The sequence below is a fragment of the Apus apus genome, chromosome 27, assembly GCF_020740795.1.
Source record: "Apus apus isolate bApuApu2 chromosome 27, bApuApu2.pri.cur, whole genome shotgun sequence".
Taxonomy (NCBI): Eukaryota; Metazoa; Chordata; class Aves; order Apodiformes; family Apodidae; genus Apus; species Apus apus.
Window position 1 is genome coordinate 1,004,286 of NC_067308.1, and position 16,996 is coordinate 1,021,281.

Sequence of the window (16,996 nt, forward strand, 5' to 3'; positions counted from 1 at the left end):
AGCTCCTGGGGGTGACAGAGGCAGGATGTCCTGGGGCAGGTGATAGGGCTGGGAATGGCAGGGTGCAGGCTCCAGGCATCGCCCCGAGCATCAGCACCGACTGGTGGGAACGCGGTGCAGAGAATTGTGAGGGACCAGCCCTCAGGACCTCTTGTGGGGAGGGGTGTGGAAAGCCCAGTGTGAACCCTGGAACAAAACCAAAGGGCCGCCTGGGCCTGGGGAAGTAACGGCCTGCACGTAGAGACAGTGAGAGAGAGAAGGACAGCCAGAGAGATACGGATGCAGGAGGGAAGAGGGTGGAGGTCCACATCTTTGTGAAACATCTGCCTAAGCAAAACAGGCCTGTAAAAGGAGGACCTGTGATGAGGAGGCTCGGGAAGCTCCACTGACCCCAGCCCATTGACAACACCCCACTGACTGGCCCAACTGGATTCAGACTGGAGACTTCCAGTTATCTATCTCTAACTTTCCTTCTATTTTCTCTCTCTCTCCCTTCCTAAATTATTCAGGTACTCCAGGCCTCACTGAATTTTTCTCAGGTCATGCAGCTTGAGCAGATATATGTACTGTGACTTCTGTGACCAAAATAATCAGCCTTTATAATTTGTGGCCTGAGAAGTATCAGCTTTTGGGAGTTATTCATTCTATACTAAGCTAAGGTTCAAGTACAGGCCTTGAATGTCATTTCACCTTAATCTGACAGCTGAGGATTTCCTCAGACCATGACAATTTTAATCAGTCTCCCTGGGAGGGCCAGGTCTGAGATTAAGGATGGATCCAGCCACACCTCAGCTCCTCTCTGAGGAGTTTAGAAAGCAAGTGGGTTCCAACCTGAACCACTCTGGGTTGCCCAGTCAGGTCATGACCAGTATGAATGGGAAAGAAATACTTCACTAGCCTATTTTACTTCCTCTATAGACATCAGAAAAGAGAAATTAATATTTGAAATCTGACTTGTATAATGAAGCCAATCATTTGCTAGTAACTTCCCTCCCTTGCACTTCAAAAGTCTTTTCTGAGAGGAATTCAGAGCTTCCACAAATGTCTCTAGAAAATGAATTACCATCTAACATTTTACACAATTCCTCCTTATTCCAGCCACAGTGAAGAACAAATTCAGACCAAAACAAAATTGTTCATGCCATGCAGATCCTTTAATGTGGACAGAAAATGTACCAGCCAGGGAGAGCAGGAGACAAAGCAGCACAGCAACAATCAAGTGGGAAGGCAAAGCTCCTGAGGCTGCAGCGAGGCACAAGGCAGGGCTGCAGCCCAAGGGTTCCCCCTCCTATTGCACGGTGGGAGGCTCAGAGGTGGGCAGAGCAGGGAGACCCTCAAACGGGCACCCAAGGGTGAGGACAGCTTCGTTGCAGCACGGGGAGAGGGGAGCTTTTGGAGGCAGGGCTGGAAAGCCAGCAGCCACCAGGTGGAGATCTGCAAGGACGGTCTCTGCAAGGCAGCACGGACCATGAAGATCCAGCAGCAGCTTTGCCAGGGCCTGCAGAGGGGCTGAAAGCTTGGTTGTGCATCTGGTGGGAGAAGACAAGAGCAGCTGCCTGTGGAGAGCACGGGCAGGTTGAGCACTGAGGTCTGTGGATACCTGGGGCTCAGCAGGGCCCACAGTTGCCATTGAGGTACCTGTGGCCTCGGGACCAGCCCCCGTAGCCACAGCTCCCGTAGCCCCCGTAGCCCCCATAGCCCCCATAACCTCCATAGCCCCCATAGCCCCAGTAGCCTCCATAACCTCCATAGCCCCCGTAGCCCCCACGGCCTCCAAAAGTGCCACCATAGCCCCCTCCAACACCGGGGGCTCCTGCTGAGCCCACCACGGCTTGCTGGGGGAAGGAGCTGAGGATGGGGCCGGGGAAGGTGACCACTGAGGGCGGGGGCTGGATCACCACGGTGGAGTCGGGGCACTGCCGCACGCAGGGCTCGTTGGCCGTGTCAGCCAGCGGGGCCGGGGCGGCCACCCCGCAGGAAGGGACACACAGGCTGGAGCAGGACATCTCACCGTGCAGGCAAGGGAGGAGGCCTGGAAAATGCAGCAGGGATTAGAGAAGGGATGTCCTGCGGGAGGCAGGGAGAGATGCCCAAGAGGCTGCCAAGAGCTGGACTTACCCAGTTGATGAGGAGAGTGAAGCTGAGGAAGGTGGATGCAGCCCTGGGAAGCCCTCAGCTCTTTTATACCTGCCCAGCCTGCCCGGGGCATTGGCCAAGGGGGAGGTGCCAGAAACCCCACCTAATGATGGGATCAAACAGACAAGCTTCATGAAAGAAGCTGTGATGAGGACAATTGTATCACTCCTAATTGTGTCTATGGGGGAGCAAACATACCCCTGAGAGCAAGCAGGGAATGGGAGGACAGAGCATGACAGGTCATCAGATGAAAGACAAGGCACTGCTGGAATGACCTCACAGCACCAATAAACCCTGATCTGTCCCTAATCCCCCCCTCTGCTTGTGAGCAGGATCTTGGGCATCTTGCAGACGCGCTTTGCAGTCCTGCCCACAGCCAAAGTGCCTCTCATTACCTCTTTTACAGGCTGGTAAACAGAGGCACCAGGAGGTTGGGCCAGGGAAGAAGCCATCCCACCCACTCAGGGCAGCTCCCAAACCCCACCCGTGGCCCCACGCTGACAAGGGCTGCGCTGATCACAGGGCTGGCTGCAAGGGGCCCCCCTAAGCCTTGGCCATCTTCCTGCCACTGCAGGACTTGTTGGGTTTAGCTCCTCAACCCACTTGACGGACAAAGAGCAGCAGAGATGGGTCTCCTGTGGGATGAAGTTCCATCTCTGAACAGTGCTGGCACTGATGTGGGGGGGAGAGCAGTGGGATCACGCACTTGGGATGTGTGTGAGAAGAGACATTCGGGGAAGAGCAAGAGGGCAGGAACAGGACCCAGACACGCTCAGCTCCTTCAGCTCATTTACTGTGAGTGTGGTCCCCACTGAGGCCTCTCTGAAGGACTCCATCACTCAGCTGGTCACTGAGGGCTGGGCCAGGAGGGAAGGGCTGAGCACCCCAGGAGAGCCAGGCTGCACGTTGCCGTGCTGCCCACAGGCACGCTGGGCACTGCTGGTGCAGGACACACAGCTGGGCTTCTGCTGAGTGTGGTGTGGTTTGGCACAGCGACCTTCTGCAAGATGCCCCAAATTCTTCTACATAAGCAAAGTAGGGGATTAGGGACACATCAGGGTTTATTGGAGCTTCATGTTCAGCGACAGCAGCTCCTTGTCTTTCATGTCATGGTGTGTCATGCCTGCTCTGTCCCTCCCATTCCCTGCTTGCTCTCCAGGGTATGTTTGCTCCCCCATAGACACAATTAGGAATGACTTAATTGTCCACATCACAGTTTCTTTCATGAAGCTTGTCCACTTGATTCCATCATTAGCTGGGGCTTCGGCCACCGCCCCTTGGCCAATGCCCTGGGCAGGCTGGGCAGGTATAAAAGAGCTGAGGGCTTCCCAGGGCTCCATCCACCTTCCTCGGCTTCCCCCTCCTGATCATCCTGGTAAGTCCGAGTCTCACCTCCCTCTTTCTTTCCTCAGCAGTGGCTTTCCCCAGGTACCTTTAGCTCTGGGCTCCACCACTCTTTCGCGGGGCACACTGAGGAGGTGGTGGTGCTGTTTGAGAGCCATGGGAAGGACGGAAACGTAACCTCGGAGGGTGATGCCCTGCATCCACCAAGGGGCTCCAGGCCTTTGGGAGCTCAGTGATTTCCCATCCCCTTTGGATGAGGGAGATTTTCCTTTCTCCTGCCAACAAGTCAGGGCCAGGGACGTCAGGGTAGCAAGGGGTTCACACTGGCATTTCCCTCTGGAACATGGCTTTGCTCTGACTGCCGGAGTTGATGCAGAGCATGTCCTGGGACACAGGTTCCAAGTGCAGGTGGAGGGATGTGTGGTCAGGCCATGCAGTGAGCTGTAAGCTCTGCCTTGTCTTGCAGCTTCACGTCCTGCACGGAGAGATGTCCTGCTCCAGCCTGTGTGTCCCTTCCTGCGGGGTGGCCGCCCCGGCCCCGCTGGCTGACACGGCCAACGAGCCCTGCGTGCGGCAGTGCCCCGACTCCACCGTGGTGATCCAGCCCCCGCCCTCAGTGGTCACCTTCCCCGGCCCCATCCTCAGCTCCTTCCCCCAGCAAGCCGTGGTGGGCTCAGCAGGAGCCCCCGGTGTTGGAGGGGGCTATGGTGGCACTTTTGGAGGCCGTGGGGGCTACGGGGGCTATGGGGGCTATGGAGGTTATGGGGGCTATGGGGGCTATGGGGGCTACGGGAGCTGTGGCTACGGGGGCTGGTCCCGAGGCCACAGGTACCTCAATGGCAACTGTGGGCCGTGCTGAGCCCCACCCTGGATGTGGCCAGAGCTGAAGGAGAAGCTCCAGAGAAGTCCCTGGTTCATCCCAAGACGACGCCCGAAGGAAGGACATCCCTCTGGCACTGCTGGGCTCTGGAGCATGGCTGCCTGGGGCCTGCTTGGGCCCAGCTCTGCCTTCCTGCTGCCCCCTGGCTTGAGCATCCCCTCAGGACTCACTTGCCATGCCAAGGCAGCCCCACAGCTCACTGACACTGTGCCCACTGCCAGGAGATGTGGGCTGCCCTTGGCCTTGGTCCTGCCCTGCTCCCAACTCCCTCCTGCCCTGGAGCTCCAATAAAACCCGTGTTGCATCGCAAGGTTGACCCGTGGTTGTTCTTGATCCTTCCTCCTTCTTTCCCACTTCCCTCACACCTCAGGGTGTCAACACCCATGGTTTTCTTTGATCCTTCCTGCAGACCAGTACCCTGAGTAGCACTGTGGTCTCCCACAAGTGTCCCAGCCAGCTCCCACTGGGCCCTTCTCTGAGGGACCTGCAGGAGCTGCTTGCTTTCCTCCTGCCTGCCCTCGGGCATCACATTCCTCTGTGGGAAGGTCACGCAGAACAGTGACTGCTCAGCTCCTTGAGTTGCTGCTCCCTCTTTGCCCTCCCTGTCTCCTGCCCTCTTTGGGCTCCTGCCTCTGCAGCCCAGGAAGAGCTGTTGGGCCCCACAGTGACTTTGCTGCCCACTCTGGCCACTGCCCGTGGGCTGCTGGGATGAGGAGCCCAACAGAGCCACCCCAAGGGCAAAGCACCAGCTCAGAGCCGCTTGGGAGCCCATGGGCCAGTAGGGCAGAGGCTGAGAAACCACCAGCACCTCCCCAGCTGCCTTGGATCCATCTCCTCCACCTTGCTGCCCCTCTGCACCACCTCCTCATCCTCTTCTTCCTCCATCTCCAGCTTCTCCCTGGAGCACTTGTGACCCCACCTTGCACCACTGCTTGAGCAGAGGGGCTTCCCACCATTCCCTGTGTCACCCACAGGCTGCCTGGGGACATGGCTCTGCCAGCAATGACAGGAGAGCTTCCCGCAGCCCTGTGCTCTGCACCAGGCTTTGCTGCTCCTTTGCTGCTCTTCCTTGCACACCAGCCCACAAAGGAGCTCACGCTGCCGCACAACCTCAAAGCACCCACCAAAAGCAGCCGTGGTGGCCTCACCAAAACCCCCTTCCATTACTGAGACCTCAGCAGGCACACAGGAGACACCACGTGAGCCAGGACGTGTGTAACGCCTGAGAGTCAGCGCAGGGAAATCTGAGTAGACGTGTGGGTGGATGCCCCATCATTCCTGGAGCTCTTCAGCAGTGACCAACGAGCTGCCACGTGGCCCTTCCTGGGGCCTCTGGCTAGAACTGAATCTGCCCAAGACCACCTTGCCATGCCGGCATCCCACGCTTAGGAGAGACCTGGGAAGGGAGGGACCTCCCAGCGGTGGGCAGTCCAACCTCCAGCTCAGAGAGCTTCGTGCTTCATGGGACTGGTTCCCCACGGCCTGTTCAGGGCTCTCAGAGGAAACTGGGAAGGGAGGGAAGAGGGAAGATGGAAGACCTGGCTGTGCCCATCTCACCCCTGCCCAGTGCCCCCCAACTCCAGCTGGGAACAGGGACACGGGCAGAGCGTGGCAGCAGCCCCGGACATGCAGTGGTCATCTCTCCATTCCCTTGGACCTCCAGATGTGACCATAACAAGCCAATGCATGGACGTGATACCAGCCCTGCTGGTTTTGCAGGGGACTTGGAAGAGCCTCTGCAAGACCCCTGTGGCATTGTCACCTATTCCAAGTGGGCCTGGGGGCTGTAATGTGATTGTTGCAGGGGGCAGGCCAGGGGAGGCTCAGTGGGATGTAGCCAACAAGACCCAGCTGGGACTGGCAGCACCAGCTGTAACACACTGAGCAAACTGCACAGATGCCCCAAGGGTCCCACCGTGGGACACCCAAGAAGCCCAGACCCACCCACCCACCCATCCTGAGGTCTGAGGGAAGTGGGAAAGAAGGAGGAAGGATCAAGAACAACCACGGGTCAACCTTGCGATGCAACACGGGTTTTATTGGAGCTCCAGGGCAGGAGGGAGTTGGGAGCAGGGCAGGACCAAGGCCAAGGGCAGCCCACATCTCCTGGCAGTGGGCACAGTGTCAGTGAGCTGTGGGGCTGCCTTGGCATGGCAAGTGAGTCCTGAGGGGATGCTCAAGTGCCAGAGGGATGTCCTTCCTTCAGGCACCGTCTTGGGATGAACCAGGGACTTCTCTGGAGCTTCTCCTTCAGCTCTGGCCACATCCAGGGTGGGGCTCAGCAGGGCCCACAGTTGCCATTGAGGTACCTGTGGCCTCGGCGCCAGCCCCCGTAGCCACAGCTCCCGTAGCCCCCATAGCCCCCATAACCTCCATAGCCCCCATAGCCCCAGTAGCCTCCATAACCTCCATAGCCCCCGTAGCCCCCACGGCCTCCAAAAGTGCCACCATAGCCCCCTCCAACACCGGGGGCTCCTGCTGAGCCCACCACGGCTTGCTGGGGGAAGGAGCTGAGGATGGGGCCGGGGAAGGTGACCACTGAGGGCGGGGGCTGGATCACCACGGTGGAGTCGGGGCACTGCCGCACGCAGGGCTCGTTGGCCGTGTCAGCCAGCGGGGCCGGGGCGGCCACCCCGCAGGAAGGGACACACAGGCTGGAGCAGGACATCTCTCCGTGCAGGCAAGGGAGGAGGCCTGGAAAATGCAGCAGGGATTAGAGAAGGGATGTCCTGCGGGAGGCAGGGAGAGATGCCCAAGAGGCTGCCAAGAGCTGGACTTACCCAGTTGATGAGGAGAGTGAAGCTGAGGAAGGTGGATGCAGCCCTGGGAAGCCCTCAGCTCTTTTATACCTGCCCAGCCTGCCCGGGGCATTGGCCAAGGGGGAGGTGCCGGAAACCCCACCTAATACTAAAATCCAGCCTACATGCTCCATTACACTGATATCATGTGATTAGAGACAATTTTTCACCTCCTTAATGAGGATATTGTCTTGCAAACATGCCCTGGAGAAGTTACAGGTGTTGGGAGGGACAGACCATGACAAGTCTTTACAAGCAAGCAATGATGCTGCTGTAGCACCAATAAAAGTGCATTTTCCCCTAATCCCCACTTTGCTTACTGGAAGAGTCCCAGGCAGCTTGCAGCAGGTGGCTGTGTCCAGCCACACCACACAGCAGAGCCAGCTGTGCCCAGAGTGCCTGCGGGCAGTGTGGCCACGTGCAGCCCAGCTCTCCATGGGTGCCTGGCCATCATCTCCTGCCCAGCCCGCAATCTCCAGCTGAGTGATGGAGTCCTTCAGAGATGCCTTCTGGGGGACCACACTCAGACACATGGCCAAGAAAGCTCAGAGTGTCCAGATCCCCTTCCTGTCCTCCAGCTCCTCTGTGTATGTGCCCCCCCTCACACAAGACCCTCTGCCTGGTCTCAGTGCTCCCCTTCCACGTCTGTGTTGAGCCCCCACACCTGTGGGTTTCCACCCCACACAACAGTGTCCCTGCTCACTGCATGGCTGTTCATCAGGGAGCCCAAACACACTCTCTCAGGCTGGGACATGGAGATGGCCAAGATGTAGGAATACACCTGAACTGTTACCCCAAAAGGTCCCCAGCCCTCAAAGGTGCTGGGAGATGCTGGATGTTTGGGAGTCACTGCAAGCATGTGGGATCACTTCTCACCTTGCCAACCTCCCAGTGCCATTTTACCAGCTTGTAAAAGAGAGGTAATGACAGGTACGATGGATTTACACAGGATGGTAAAGAGTTTCTGCAAGATGCTCATAATTCTGGAACGTAAGCAGAGTGGGGGGATTAGGGACAGATCAGGGTTTATTGGTGTTGGATGTTCAGCTACATCAGCAGAGCCTTGACTTTCATGTAATGATGTGTCACAGTCTGTCCCTCCCACCACCTCTTTCTTCTCAAGGTCATGTTTCTACACAGTGTCCCCAGTGAGGAGGGAGATAATTATCTCCCTTGCATCAAAATCTGTACCATGAAGCTTGTCTGTTTGATCCCATCATTAGGTGGGGTTTCCGGCACCTCCCCCTTGGCCAATGCCCCGGGCAGGCTGGGCAGGTATAAAAGAGCTGAGGGCTTCCCAGGGCTGCATCCACCTTCCTCAGCTTCACTCTCCTCATCAACTGGGTAAGTCCAGCTCTTGGCAGCCTCTTGGGCATCTCTCCCTGCCTCCCGCAGGACATCCCTTCTCTAATCCCTGCTGCATTTTCCAGGCCTCCTCCCTTGCCTGCACGGAGAGATGTCCTGCTCCAGCCTGTGTGTCCCTTCCTGCGGGGTGGCCGCCCCGGCCCCGCTGGCTGACACGGCCAACGAGCCCTGCGTGCGGCAGTGCCCCGACTCCACCGTGGTGATCCAGCCCCCGCCCTCAGTGGTCACCTTCCCCGGCCCCATCCTCAGCTCCTTCCCCCAGCAAGCCGTGGTGGGCTCAGCAGGAGCCCCCGGTGTTGGAGGGGGCTATGGTGGCACTTTTGGAGGCCGTGGGGGCTACGGGGGCTATGGAGGTTATGGAGGCTACTGGGGCTATGGGGGCTATGGAGGTTATGGGGGCTATGGGGGCTACGGGAGCTGTGGCTACGGGGGCTGGCGCCGAGGCCACAGGTACCTCAATGGCAACTGTGGGCCCTGCTGAGCCCCATCCTGGATGTGGCCAGAGCTGAAGGAGAAGCTCCAGAGAAGTCCCTGGTTCATCCCAAGACGGTGCCTGAAGGAAGGACATCCCTCTGGCACTTGAGCATCCCCTCAGGACTCACTTGCCATGCCAAGGCAGCCCCACAGCTCACTGACACTGTGCCCACTGCCAGGAGATGTGGGCTGCCCTTGGCCTTGGTCCTGCCCTGCTCCCAACTCCCTCCTGCCCTGGAGCTCCAATAAAACCCGTGTTGCATCGCAAGGTTGACCCGTGGTTGTTCTTGATCCTTCCTCCTTCTTTCCCACTTCCCTCACACCTCAGGATGGGTGGGTGGGTGGGTCTGGGCTTCTTGGGTGTCCCACGGTGGGACCCTTGGGGCATCTGTGCAGTTTGCTCAGTGTGTTACAGCTGGTGCTGCCAGTCCCAGCTGGGTCTTGTTGGCTACATCCCACTGAGCCTCCCCTGGCCTGCCCCCTGCAACAATCACATTACAGCCCCCAGGCCCACTTGGAATAGGTGACAATGCCACAGGGGTCTTGCAGAGGCTCTTCCAAGTCCCCTGCAAAACCAGCAGGGCTGGTATCACGTCCATGCATTGGCTTGTTATGGTCACATCTGGAGGTCCAAGGGAATGGAGAGATGACCACTGCATGTCCGGGGCTGCTGCCACGCTCTGCCCGTGTCCCTGTTCCCAGCTGGAGTTGGGGGGCACTGGGCAGGGGTGAGATGGGCACAGCCAGGTCTTCCATCTTCCCTCTTCCCTCCCTTCCCAGTTTCCTCTGAGAGCCCTGAACAGGCCATGGGGAACCAGTCCCATGAAGCACGAAGCTCTCTGAGCTGGAGGTTGGACTGCCCACCGCCGGGAGGTCCCTCCCTTCCCAGGTCTCTCCTAAGCGTGGGATGCCGGCATGGCAAGGTGGTCTTGGGCAGATTCAGTTCTAGCCAGAGGCCCCAGGAAGGGCCACGTGGCAGCTCGTTGGTCACTGCTGAAGAGCTCCAGGAATGATGGGGCATCCACCCACACGTCTACTCAGATTTCCCTGCGCTGACTCTCAGGCGTTACACACGTCCTGGCTCACGTGGTGTCTCCTGTGTGCCTGCTGAGGTCTCAGTAATGGAAGGGGGTTTTAGTGAGGCCACCACGGCTGCTTTTGGTGGGTGCTTTGAGGTTGTGCGGCAGCGTGAGCTCCTTTGTGGGCTGGTGTGCAAGGAAGAGCAGCAAAGGAGCAGCAAAGCCTGGTGCAGAGCACAGGGCTGCGGGAAGCTCTCCTGTCATTGCTGGCAGAGCCATGTCCCCAGGCAGCCTGTGGGTGACACAGGGAATGGTGGGAAGCCCCTCTGCTCAAGCAGTGGTGCAAGGTGGGGTCACAAGTGCTCCAGGGAGAAGCTGGAGATGGAGGAAGAAGAGGATGAGGAGGTGGTGCAGAGGGGCAGCAAGGTGGAGGAGATGGATCCAAGGCAGCTGGGGAGGTGCTGGTGGTTTCTCAGCCTCTCCCCTACTGGCCCATGGGCTCCCAAGCGGCTCTGAGCTGGTGCTTTGCCCTTGGGGTGGCTCTGTTGGGCTCCTCATCCCAGCAGCCCACGGGCAGTGGCCAGAGTGGGCAGCAAAGTCACTGTGGGGCCCAACAGCTCTTCCTGGGCTGCAGAGGCAGGAGCCCAAAGAGGGCAGGAGACAGGGAGGGCAAAGAGGGAGCAGCAACTCAAGGAGCTGAGCAGTCACTGTTCTGCGTGACCTTCCCACAGAGGAATGTGATGCCCGAGGGCAGGCAGGAGGAAAGCAGGCAGCTCCTGCAGGTCCCTCAGAGAAGGGCCCAGTGGGAGCTGGCTGGGACACTTGTGGGAGACCACAGTGCTACTCAGGGTACTGGTCTGCAGGAAGGATCAAAGAAAACCATGGGTGTTGACACCCTGAGGTGTGAGGGAAGTGGGAAAGAAGGAGGAAGGATCAAGAACAACCACGGGTCAACCTTGCGATGCAACACGGGTTTTATTGGAGCTCCAGGGCAGGAGGGAGTTGGGAGCAGGGCAGGACCAAGGCCAAGGGCAGCCCACATCTCCTGGCAGTGGGCACAGTGTCAGTGAGCTGTGGGGCTGCCTTGGCATGGCAAGTGAGTCCTGAGGGGATGCTCAAGCCAGGGGGCAGCAGGAAGGCAGAGCTGGGCCCAAGCAGGCCCCAGGCAGCCATGCTCCAGAGCCCAGCAGTGCCAGAGGGATGTCCTTCCTTCGGGCGCCGTCTTGGGATGAACCAGGGACTTCTCTGGAGCTTCTCCTTCAGCTCTGGCCACATCCAGGATGGGGCTCAGCACGGCCCACAGTTGCCATTGAGGTACCTGTGGCCTCGGGACCAGCCCCCGTAGCCACAGCTCCCGTAGCCCCCATAGCCCCCATAGCCCCCATAACCTCCATAGCCCCCATAGCCCCCGTAGCCCCCACGGCCTCCAAAAGTGCCACCATAGCCCCCTCCAACACCGGGGGCTCCTGCTGAGCCCACCATGGCTTGCTGGGGGAAGGAGCTGAGGATGGGGCCGGGGAAGGTGACCACTGAGGGCGGGGGCTGGATCACCACGGTGGAGTCGGGGCACTGCCGCACGCAGGGCTCGTTGGCCGTGTCAGCCAGCGGGGCCGGGGCGGCCACCCCGCAGGAAGGGACACACAGGCTGGAGCAGGACATCTCTCCGTGCAGGAGGTGAAGCTGCAAGACAAGGCAGAGCTTACAGCTCACTGCATGGCCTGACCACACATCCCTCCACCTGCACTTGGAACCTGTGTCCCAGGACATGCTCTGCATCAACTCCGGCAGTCAGAGCAAAGCCATGTTCCAGAGGGAAATGCCAGTGTGAACCCCTTGCTACCCTGACGTCCCTGGCCCTGACTTGTTGGCAGGAGAAAGGAAAATCTCCCTCATCCAAAGGGGATGGGAAATCACTGAGCTCCCAAAGGCCTGGAGCCCCTTGGTGGATGCAGGGCATCACCCTCCGAGGTTACGTTTCCGTCCTTCCCATGGCTCTCAAACAGCACCACCACCTCCTCAGTGTGCCCCGTGAAAGAGTGGTGGAGCCCAGAGCTAAAGGTACCTGGGGAAAGCCACTGCTGAGGAAAGAAAGAGGGAGGTGAGACTCGGACTTACCAGGATGATCAGGAGGGGGAAGCCGAGGAAGGTGGATGGAGCCCTGGGAAGCCCTCAGCTCTTTTATACCTGCCCAGCCTGCCCAGGGCATTGGCCCAGGGGGCGGTGGCCGAAGCCCCAGCTAATGATGGAATCAAGTGGACAAGCTTCATGAAAGAAACTGTGATGTGGACAATTAAGTCGTTCCTAATTGTGTCTATGGGGGAGCAAACATACCCTGGAGAGCAAGCAGGGAATGGGAGGGACAGAGCAGGCATGACACACCATGACATGAAAGACAAGGAGCTGCTGTCGCTGAACACGAAGCTCCAATAAACCCTGATGTGTCCCTAATCCCCTACTTTGCTTATGTAGAAGAATTTGGGGCATCTTGCAGAAGGTCGCTGTGCCAAACCACACCACACTCAGCAGAAGCCCAGCTGTGTGTCCTGCACCAGCAGTGCCCAGCGTGCCTGTGGGCAGCACGGCAACGTGCAGCCTGGCTCTCCTGGGGTGCTCAGCCCTTCCCTCCTGGCCCAGCCCTCAGTGACCAGCTGAGTGATGGAGTCCTTCAGAGAGGCCTCAGTGGGGACCACACTCACAGTAAATGAGCTGAAGGAGCTGAGCGTGTCTGGGTCCTGTTCCTGCCCTCTTGCTCTTCCCCGAATGTCTCTTCTCACACACATCCCAAGTGCGTGATCCCACTGCTCTCCCCCCCACATCAGTGCCAGCACTGTTCAGAGATGGAACTTCATCCCACAGGAGACCCATCTCTGCTGCTCTTTGTCCGTCAAGTGGGTTGAGGAGCTAAACCCAACAAGTCCTGCAGTGGCAGGAAGATGGCCAAGGCTTAGGGGGGCCCCTTGCAGCCAGCCCTGTGATCAGCGCAGCCCTTGTCAGCGTGGGGCCACGGGTGGGGTTTGGGAGCTGCCCTGAGTGGGTGGGATGGCTTCTTCCCTGGCCCAACCTCCTGGTGCCTCTGTTTACCAGCCTGTAAAAGAGGTAATGAGAGGCACTTTGGCTGTGGGCAGGACTGCAAAGCGCGTCTGCAAGATGCCCAAGATCCTGCTCACAAGCAGAGGGGGGGATTAGGGACAGATCAGGGTTTATTGGTGCTGTGAGGTCATTCCAGCAGTGCCTTGTCTTTCATCTGATGACCTGTCATGCTCTGTCCTCCCATTCCCTGCTTGCTCTACGGGGTATGTTTGCTCCCCCATAGACACAATTAGGAGTGATACAATTGTCCTCATCACAGCTTCTTTCATGAAGCTTGTCTGTTTGATCCCATCATTAGGTGGGGTTTCCGGCACCTCCCCCTTGGCCAATGCCCCGGGCAGGCTGGGCAGGTATAAAAGAGCTGAGGGCTTCCCAGGGCTGCATCCACCTTCCTCAGCTTCACTCTCCTCATCAACTGGGTAAGTCCAGCTCTTGGCAGCCTCTTGGGCATCTCTCCCTGCCTCCCGCAGGACATCCCTTCTCTAATCCCTGCTGCATTTTCCAGGCCTCCTCCCTTGCCTGCACGGAGAGATGTCCTGCTCCAGCCTGTGTGTCCCTTCCTGCGGGGTGGCCGCCCCGGCCCCGCTGGCTGACACGGCCAACGAGCCCTGCGTGCGGCAGTGCCCCGACTCCACCGTGGTGATCCAGCCCCCGCCCTCAGTGGTCACCTTCCCCGGCCCCATCCTCAGCTCCTTCCCCCAGCAAGCCGTGGTGGGCTCAGCAGGAGCCCCCGGTGTTGGAGGGGGCTATGGTGGCACTTTTGGAGGCCGTGGGGGCTACGGGGGCTATGGAGGTTATGGAGGCTACTGGGGCTATGGGGGCTATGGAGGTTATGGGGGCTATGGGGGCTACGGGGGCTACGGGAGCTGTGGCTACGGGGGCTGGTCCCGAGGCCACAGGTACCTCAATGGCAACTGTGGGCCCTGCTGAGCCCCAGGTATCCACAGACCTCAGTGCTCAACCTGCCCGTGCTCTCCACAGGCAGCTGCTCTTGTCTTCTCCCACCAGATGCACAACCAAGCTTTCAGCCCCTCTCCAGGCCCTGGCAAAGCTGCTGCTGGATCTTTATGGTCCGTGCTGCCTTGCAGAGACCGTCCTTGCAGATCTCCACCTGGTGGCTGCTGGCTTTCCAGCCCTGCCTCCAAAAGCTCCCCTCTCCCCGTGCTGCAACGAAGCTGTCCTCACCCTTGGGTGCCCGTTTGAGGGTCTCCCTGCTCTGCCCACCTCTGAGCCTCCCACCGTGCAATAGGAGGGGGAACCCTTGGGCTGCAGCCCTGCCTTGTGCCTCGCTGCAGCCTCAGGAGCTTTGCCTTCCCACCTGATTGTTGCTGTGCTGCTTTGTCTCCTGCTCTCCCTGGCTGGTACATTTTCTGTCCACATTAAAGGATCTGCATGGCATGAACAATTTTGTTTTGGTCTGAATTTGTTCTTCACTGTGGCTGGAATAAGGAGGAATTGTGTAAAATGTTAGATGGTAATTCATTTTCTAGAGACATTTGTGGAAGCTCTGAATTCCTCTCAGAAAAGACTTTTGAAGTGCAAGGGAGGGAAGTCACTAGCAAATGATTGGCTTCATTATATAAGTCAGATTTCAAATATTAATTTCTCTTTTCTGATGTCTATAGAGGAAGTAAAATAGGCTAGTGAAGTATTTCTTTCCCATTCATACTGGTCATGACCTGGACTGGGCAACCCAGAGTGGTTCAGGTTGGAACCCACTTGCTTTCTAAACTCCTCAGAGAGGAGCTGAGGTGTGGCTGGATCCATCCTTAATCTCAGACCTGGCCCTCCCAGGGAGACTGATTAAAATTGTCATGTTCTGAGGAAATCCTCAGCTGTCAGATTAAGGTGAAATGACATTCAAGGCCTGTACTTGAACCTTAGCTTAGTATAGAATGAATAACTCCTAAAAGCTGATACTTCTCAGGCCACACAATATAAAGGCTGATTATTTTGGTCACAGAAGTCACAGTACATACATCTGCTCAAGCTGCATGACCTGAGAAAAATTCAGTGAGGCCTGGAGTACCTGAATAATTTAGGAAGGGAGAGAGAGAGAAAATAGAAGGAAAGTTAGAGATAGATAACAGCTGATTGTTGCTGTGCTGCTTTGTCTCCTGCTCTCCCTGGCTGGTACATTTTCTGTCCACATTAAAGCATCCGCATTACATCAGTATGTTGTTTTTTGATTGATTTATATGAATTTGCTCTCCTGATTCTCCACCTTGGCCACTTATGTTGAGAACAAAGCTCAAGCCCCAGGGTTAAATATCAGCCAGCACCTGGGTTAGTTCCAGCCTTTGCGAGAGGCTCAATCCCCTGGTCTGGGAGCACAGAACAGGGACAATCAAGCTATTGGTACTTTTGGAAGGAACAACTTTTGAAGGAAAAAAGCATCACGTCCATGTATTTGTTACTTCGTGGTCCAGAAGTACATGAGATCTTCACATTTTTCCACTCTAAATAATCTGAGCAGTTCAAAGCACTTCTCAGATGCTCGTAAATACTTTAAACCTTTCTAAGGGTGTTATTAGTCTATTAAAAGCTTACTGCTCTTGTTAGGTGCTTCATTATTAAATAATAGTCACTTCAAAAGTACGTGTTCAGACATTTCAAGAACTGCTTTAGTCAGAATATGATTTTATAGCCTTCAAATTTTGCATTCATGTGTGGCTCTGTACAAACAACCACAGCAGACCCTACGATTAGTGACTTTGCCATCTCATCCCAGAGCTGTGGATTTAATTCCAGTCTTATTTCCTGGAGTGGAAGGAACATAATATACAAGTGGCATTCCATGAATTTCTAACTTTTAGCTAGGTCCCCTCTTCCAGCAAGTAAATCCATGAAGTCTGTAGAACTCCTGAGATATTAGCAATTATTTGAAGTGAACTTTTATTTGTGCACTCGGAGACACTTCATCCTTTCCAGCTTTTACTTTTGAACTTATTCATAACTTTCCAGATTTTGTTTAATAGATTCAGCCAATGAAAAATGGAAATGGTGACCAGTTCTAGTTAAAGTTATAGACCTTAACACAGGATGGGCAGCAATTTGCACAGTCCTGTTTAGGGAAGGCAGCAGGTACCCCAGCCTGTGCTTCCCTAGGAATGAAGCTCCTCAGAAGCCCTGAGGAATCTCCATCCAAAAAGCTGCTGGAAGTGGGACCTGAGCTTTTCAATGAATTTTGTCCTCCTATTTTGGGTTGTGACACAATCAAGCTCTGTTCCTCTGGGGCTGCCCTCCAAGTGCCTCTGTGTGTGTTCAAAGGGCAGCAATTACCCTCACAATAAAGGCTCTAGGATTTAATTAGGCTTTCAAAGCACTTCACTGGCTGTTTGGTGCCTCTGTCACAGCATCGTGCTATTAAGAGGTCACTCCTGCTGCCAGCTGGGTACTTCAGTCGTGAATAATAGAGTCACTTCAGGCTTGCTCAAGAGATCTCACCCTAATGACAACTGTGGGATTGTGCAGCCTGGGAACCTCTCGCCGTTTCATTGACATTCAAATGGATCCTTGCAGCCCCACTTGGCCCCACCAGCCCCACTTGTCCCCACCAGCCCCACTTGTCCCCACCAGCACCAACTGTCCCCACCAGCCCTTCATCAGCTGAACGGAAAGTGCAATTTTCTCCCCTGCAAGAGATCAGGTCTCTCAATCCAGAGAGCATCCCAGACAGCAACAACAGCAACTGGGAAAGAGGGATTTTCTCCCAGTTCCTTGGCTTAATCCCCAGTTAATTTGGGTTTGTCTGCAGGCAGTCTGAGCATTTCCAAATCACTGTGGTGTGATGCTGTTATGCCCCATGTCTGCACATGCACTGTGATGCTAAGGCAAATTTAAAAGACTTCCAAATCCTTCTGAGGAAATTCTAGAATGGTTGACTTAAT

The 16,996-nt window shown here is 56.6% G+C and overlaps 6 protein-coding genes across 6 annotated transcripts; 3 read left to right on the forward strand and 3 right to left on the reverse strand.

Moving 5' to 3' along the window:
* Positions 1-1,607: 1,607 nt before the first annotated feature.
* LOC127394852 (claw keratin-like) lies at positions 1,608-2,006 on the reverse strand. Its single transcript, XM_051641138.1, has one exon. The coding sequence runs from the start codon at positions 2,004-2,006 to the stop codon at positions 1,608-1,610; it is 399 nt and encodes a 132-aa protein (XP_051497098.1).
* Positions 2,007-3,967: 1,961 nt separating this feature from the next.
* Positions 3,968-4,339, forward strand: LOC127394858 (claw keratin-like). Its single transcript, XM_051641145.1, has one exon. It carries the CDS (start codon positions 3,968-3,970, stop codon positions 4,337-4,339), a length of 372 nt encoding a protein of 123 aa, XP_051497105.1.
* Positions 4,340-6,638: 2,299 nt separating this feature from the next.
* On the reverse strand, positions 6,639-7,028 carry LOC127394854 (claw keratin-like). The gene has a single exon (XM_051641141.1). The coding sequence runs from the start codon at positions 7,026-7,028 to the stop codon at positions 6,639-6,641; it is 390 nt and encodes a 129-aa protein (XP_051497101.1).
* A 1,586-nt stretch (positions 7,029-8,614) lies between these two features.
* Positions 8,615-9,004, forward strand: LOC127394855 (claw keratin-like). The gene has a single exon (XM_051641142.1). The coding sequence runs from the start codon at positions 8,615-8,617 to the stop codon at positions 9,002-9,004; it is 390 nt and encodes a 129-aa protein (XP_051497102.1).
* Positions 9,005-11,303: 2,299 nt separating this feature from the next.
* Positions 11,304-11,675, reverse strand: LOC127394859 (claw keratin-like). The gene has a single exon (XM_051641146.1). It carries the CDS (start codon positions 11,673-11,675, stop codon positions 11,304-11,306), a length of 372 nt encoding a protein of 123 aa, XP_051497106.1.
* A 1,962-nt stretch (positions 11,676-13,637) lies between these two features.
* On the forward strand, positions 13,638-14,036 carry LOC127394851 (claw keratin-like). The gene has a single exon (XM_051641137.1). The coding sequence runs from the start codon at positions 13,638-13,640 to the stop codon at positions 14,034-14,036; it is 399 nt and encodes a 132-aa protein (XP_051497097.1).
* Positions 14,037-16,996: the final 2,960 nt, after the last annotated feature.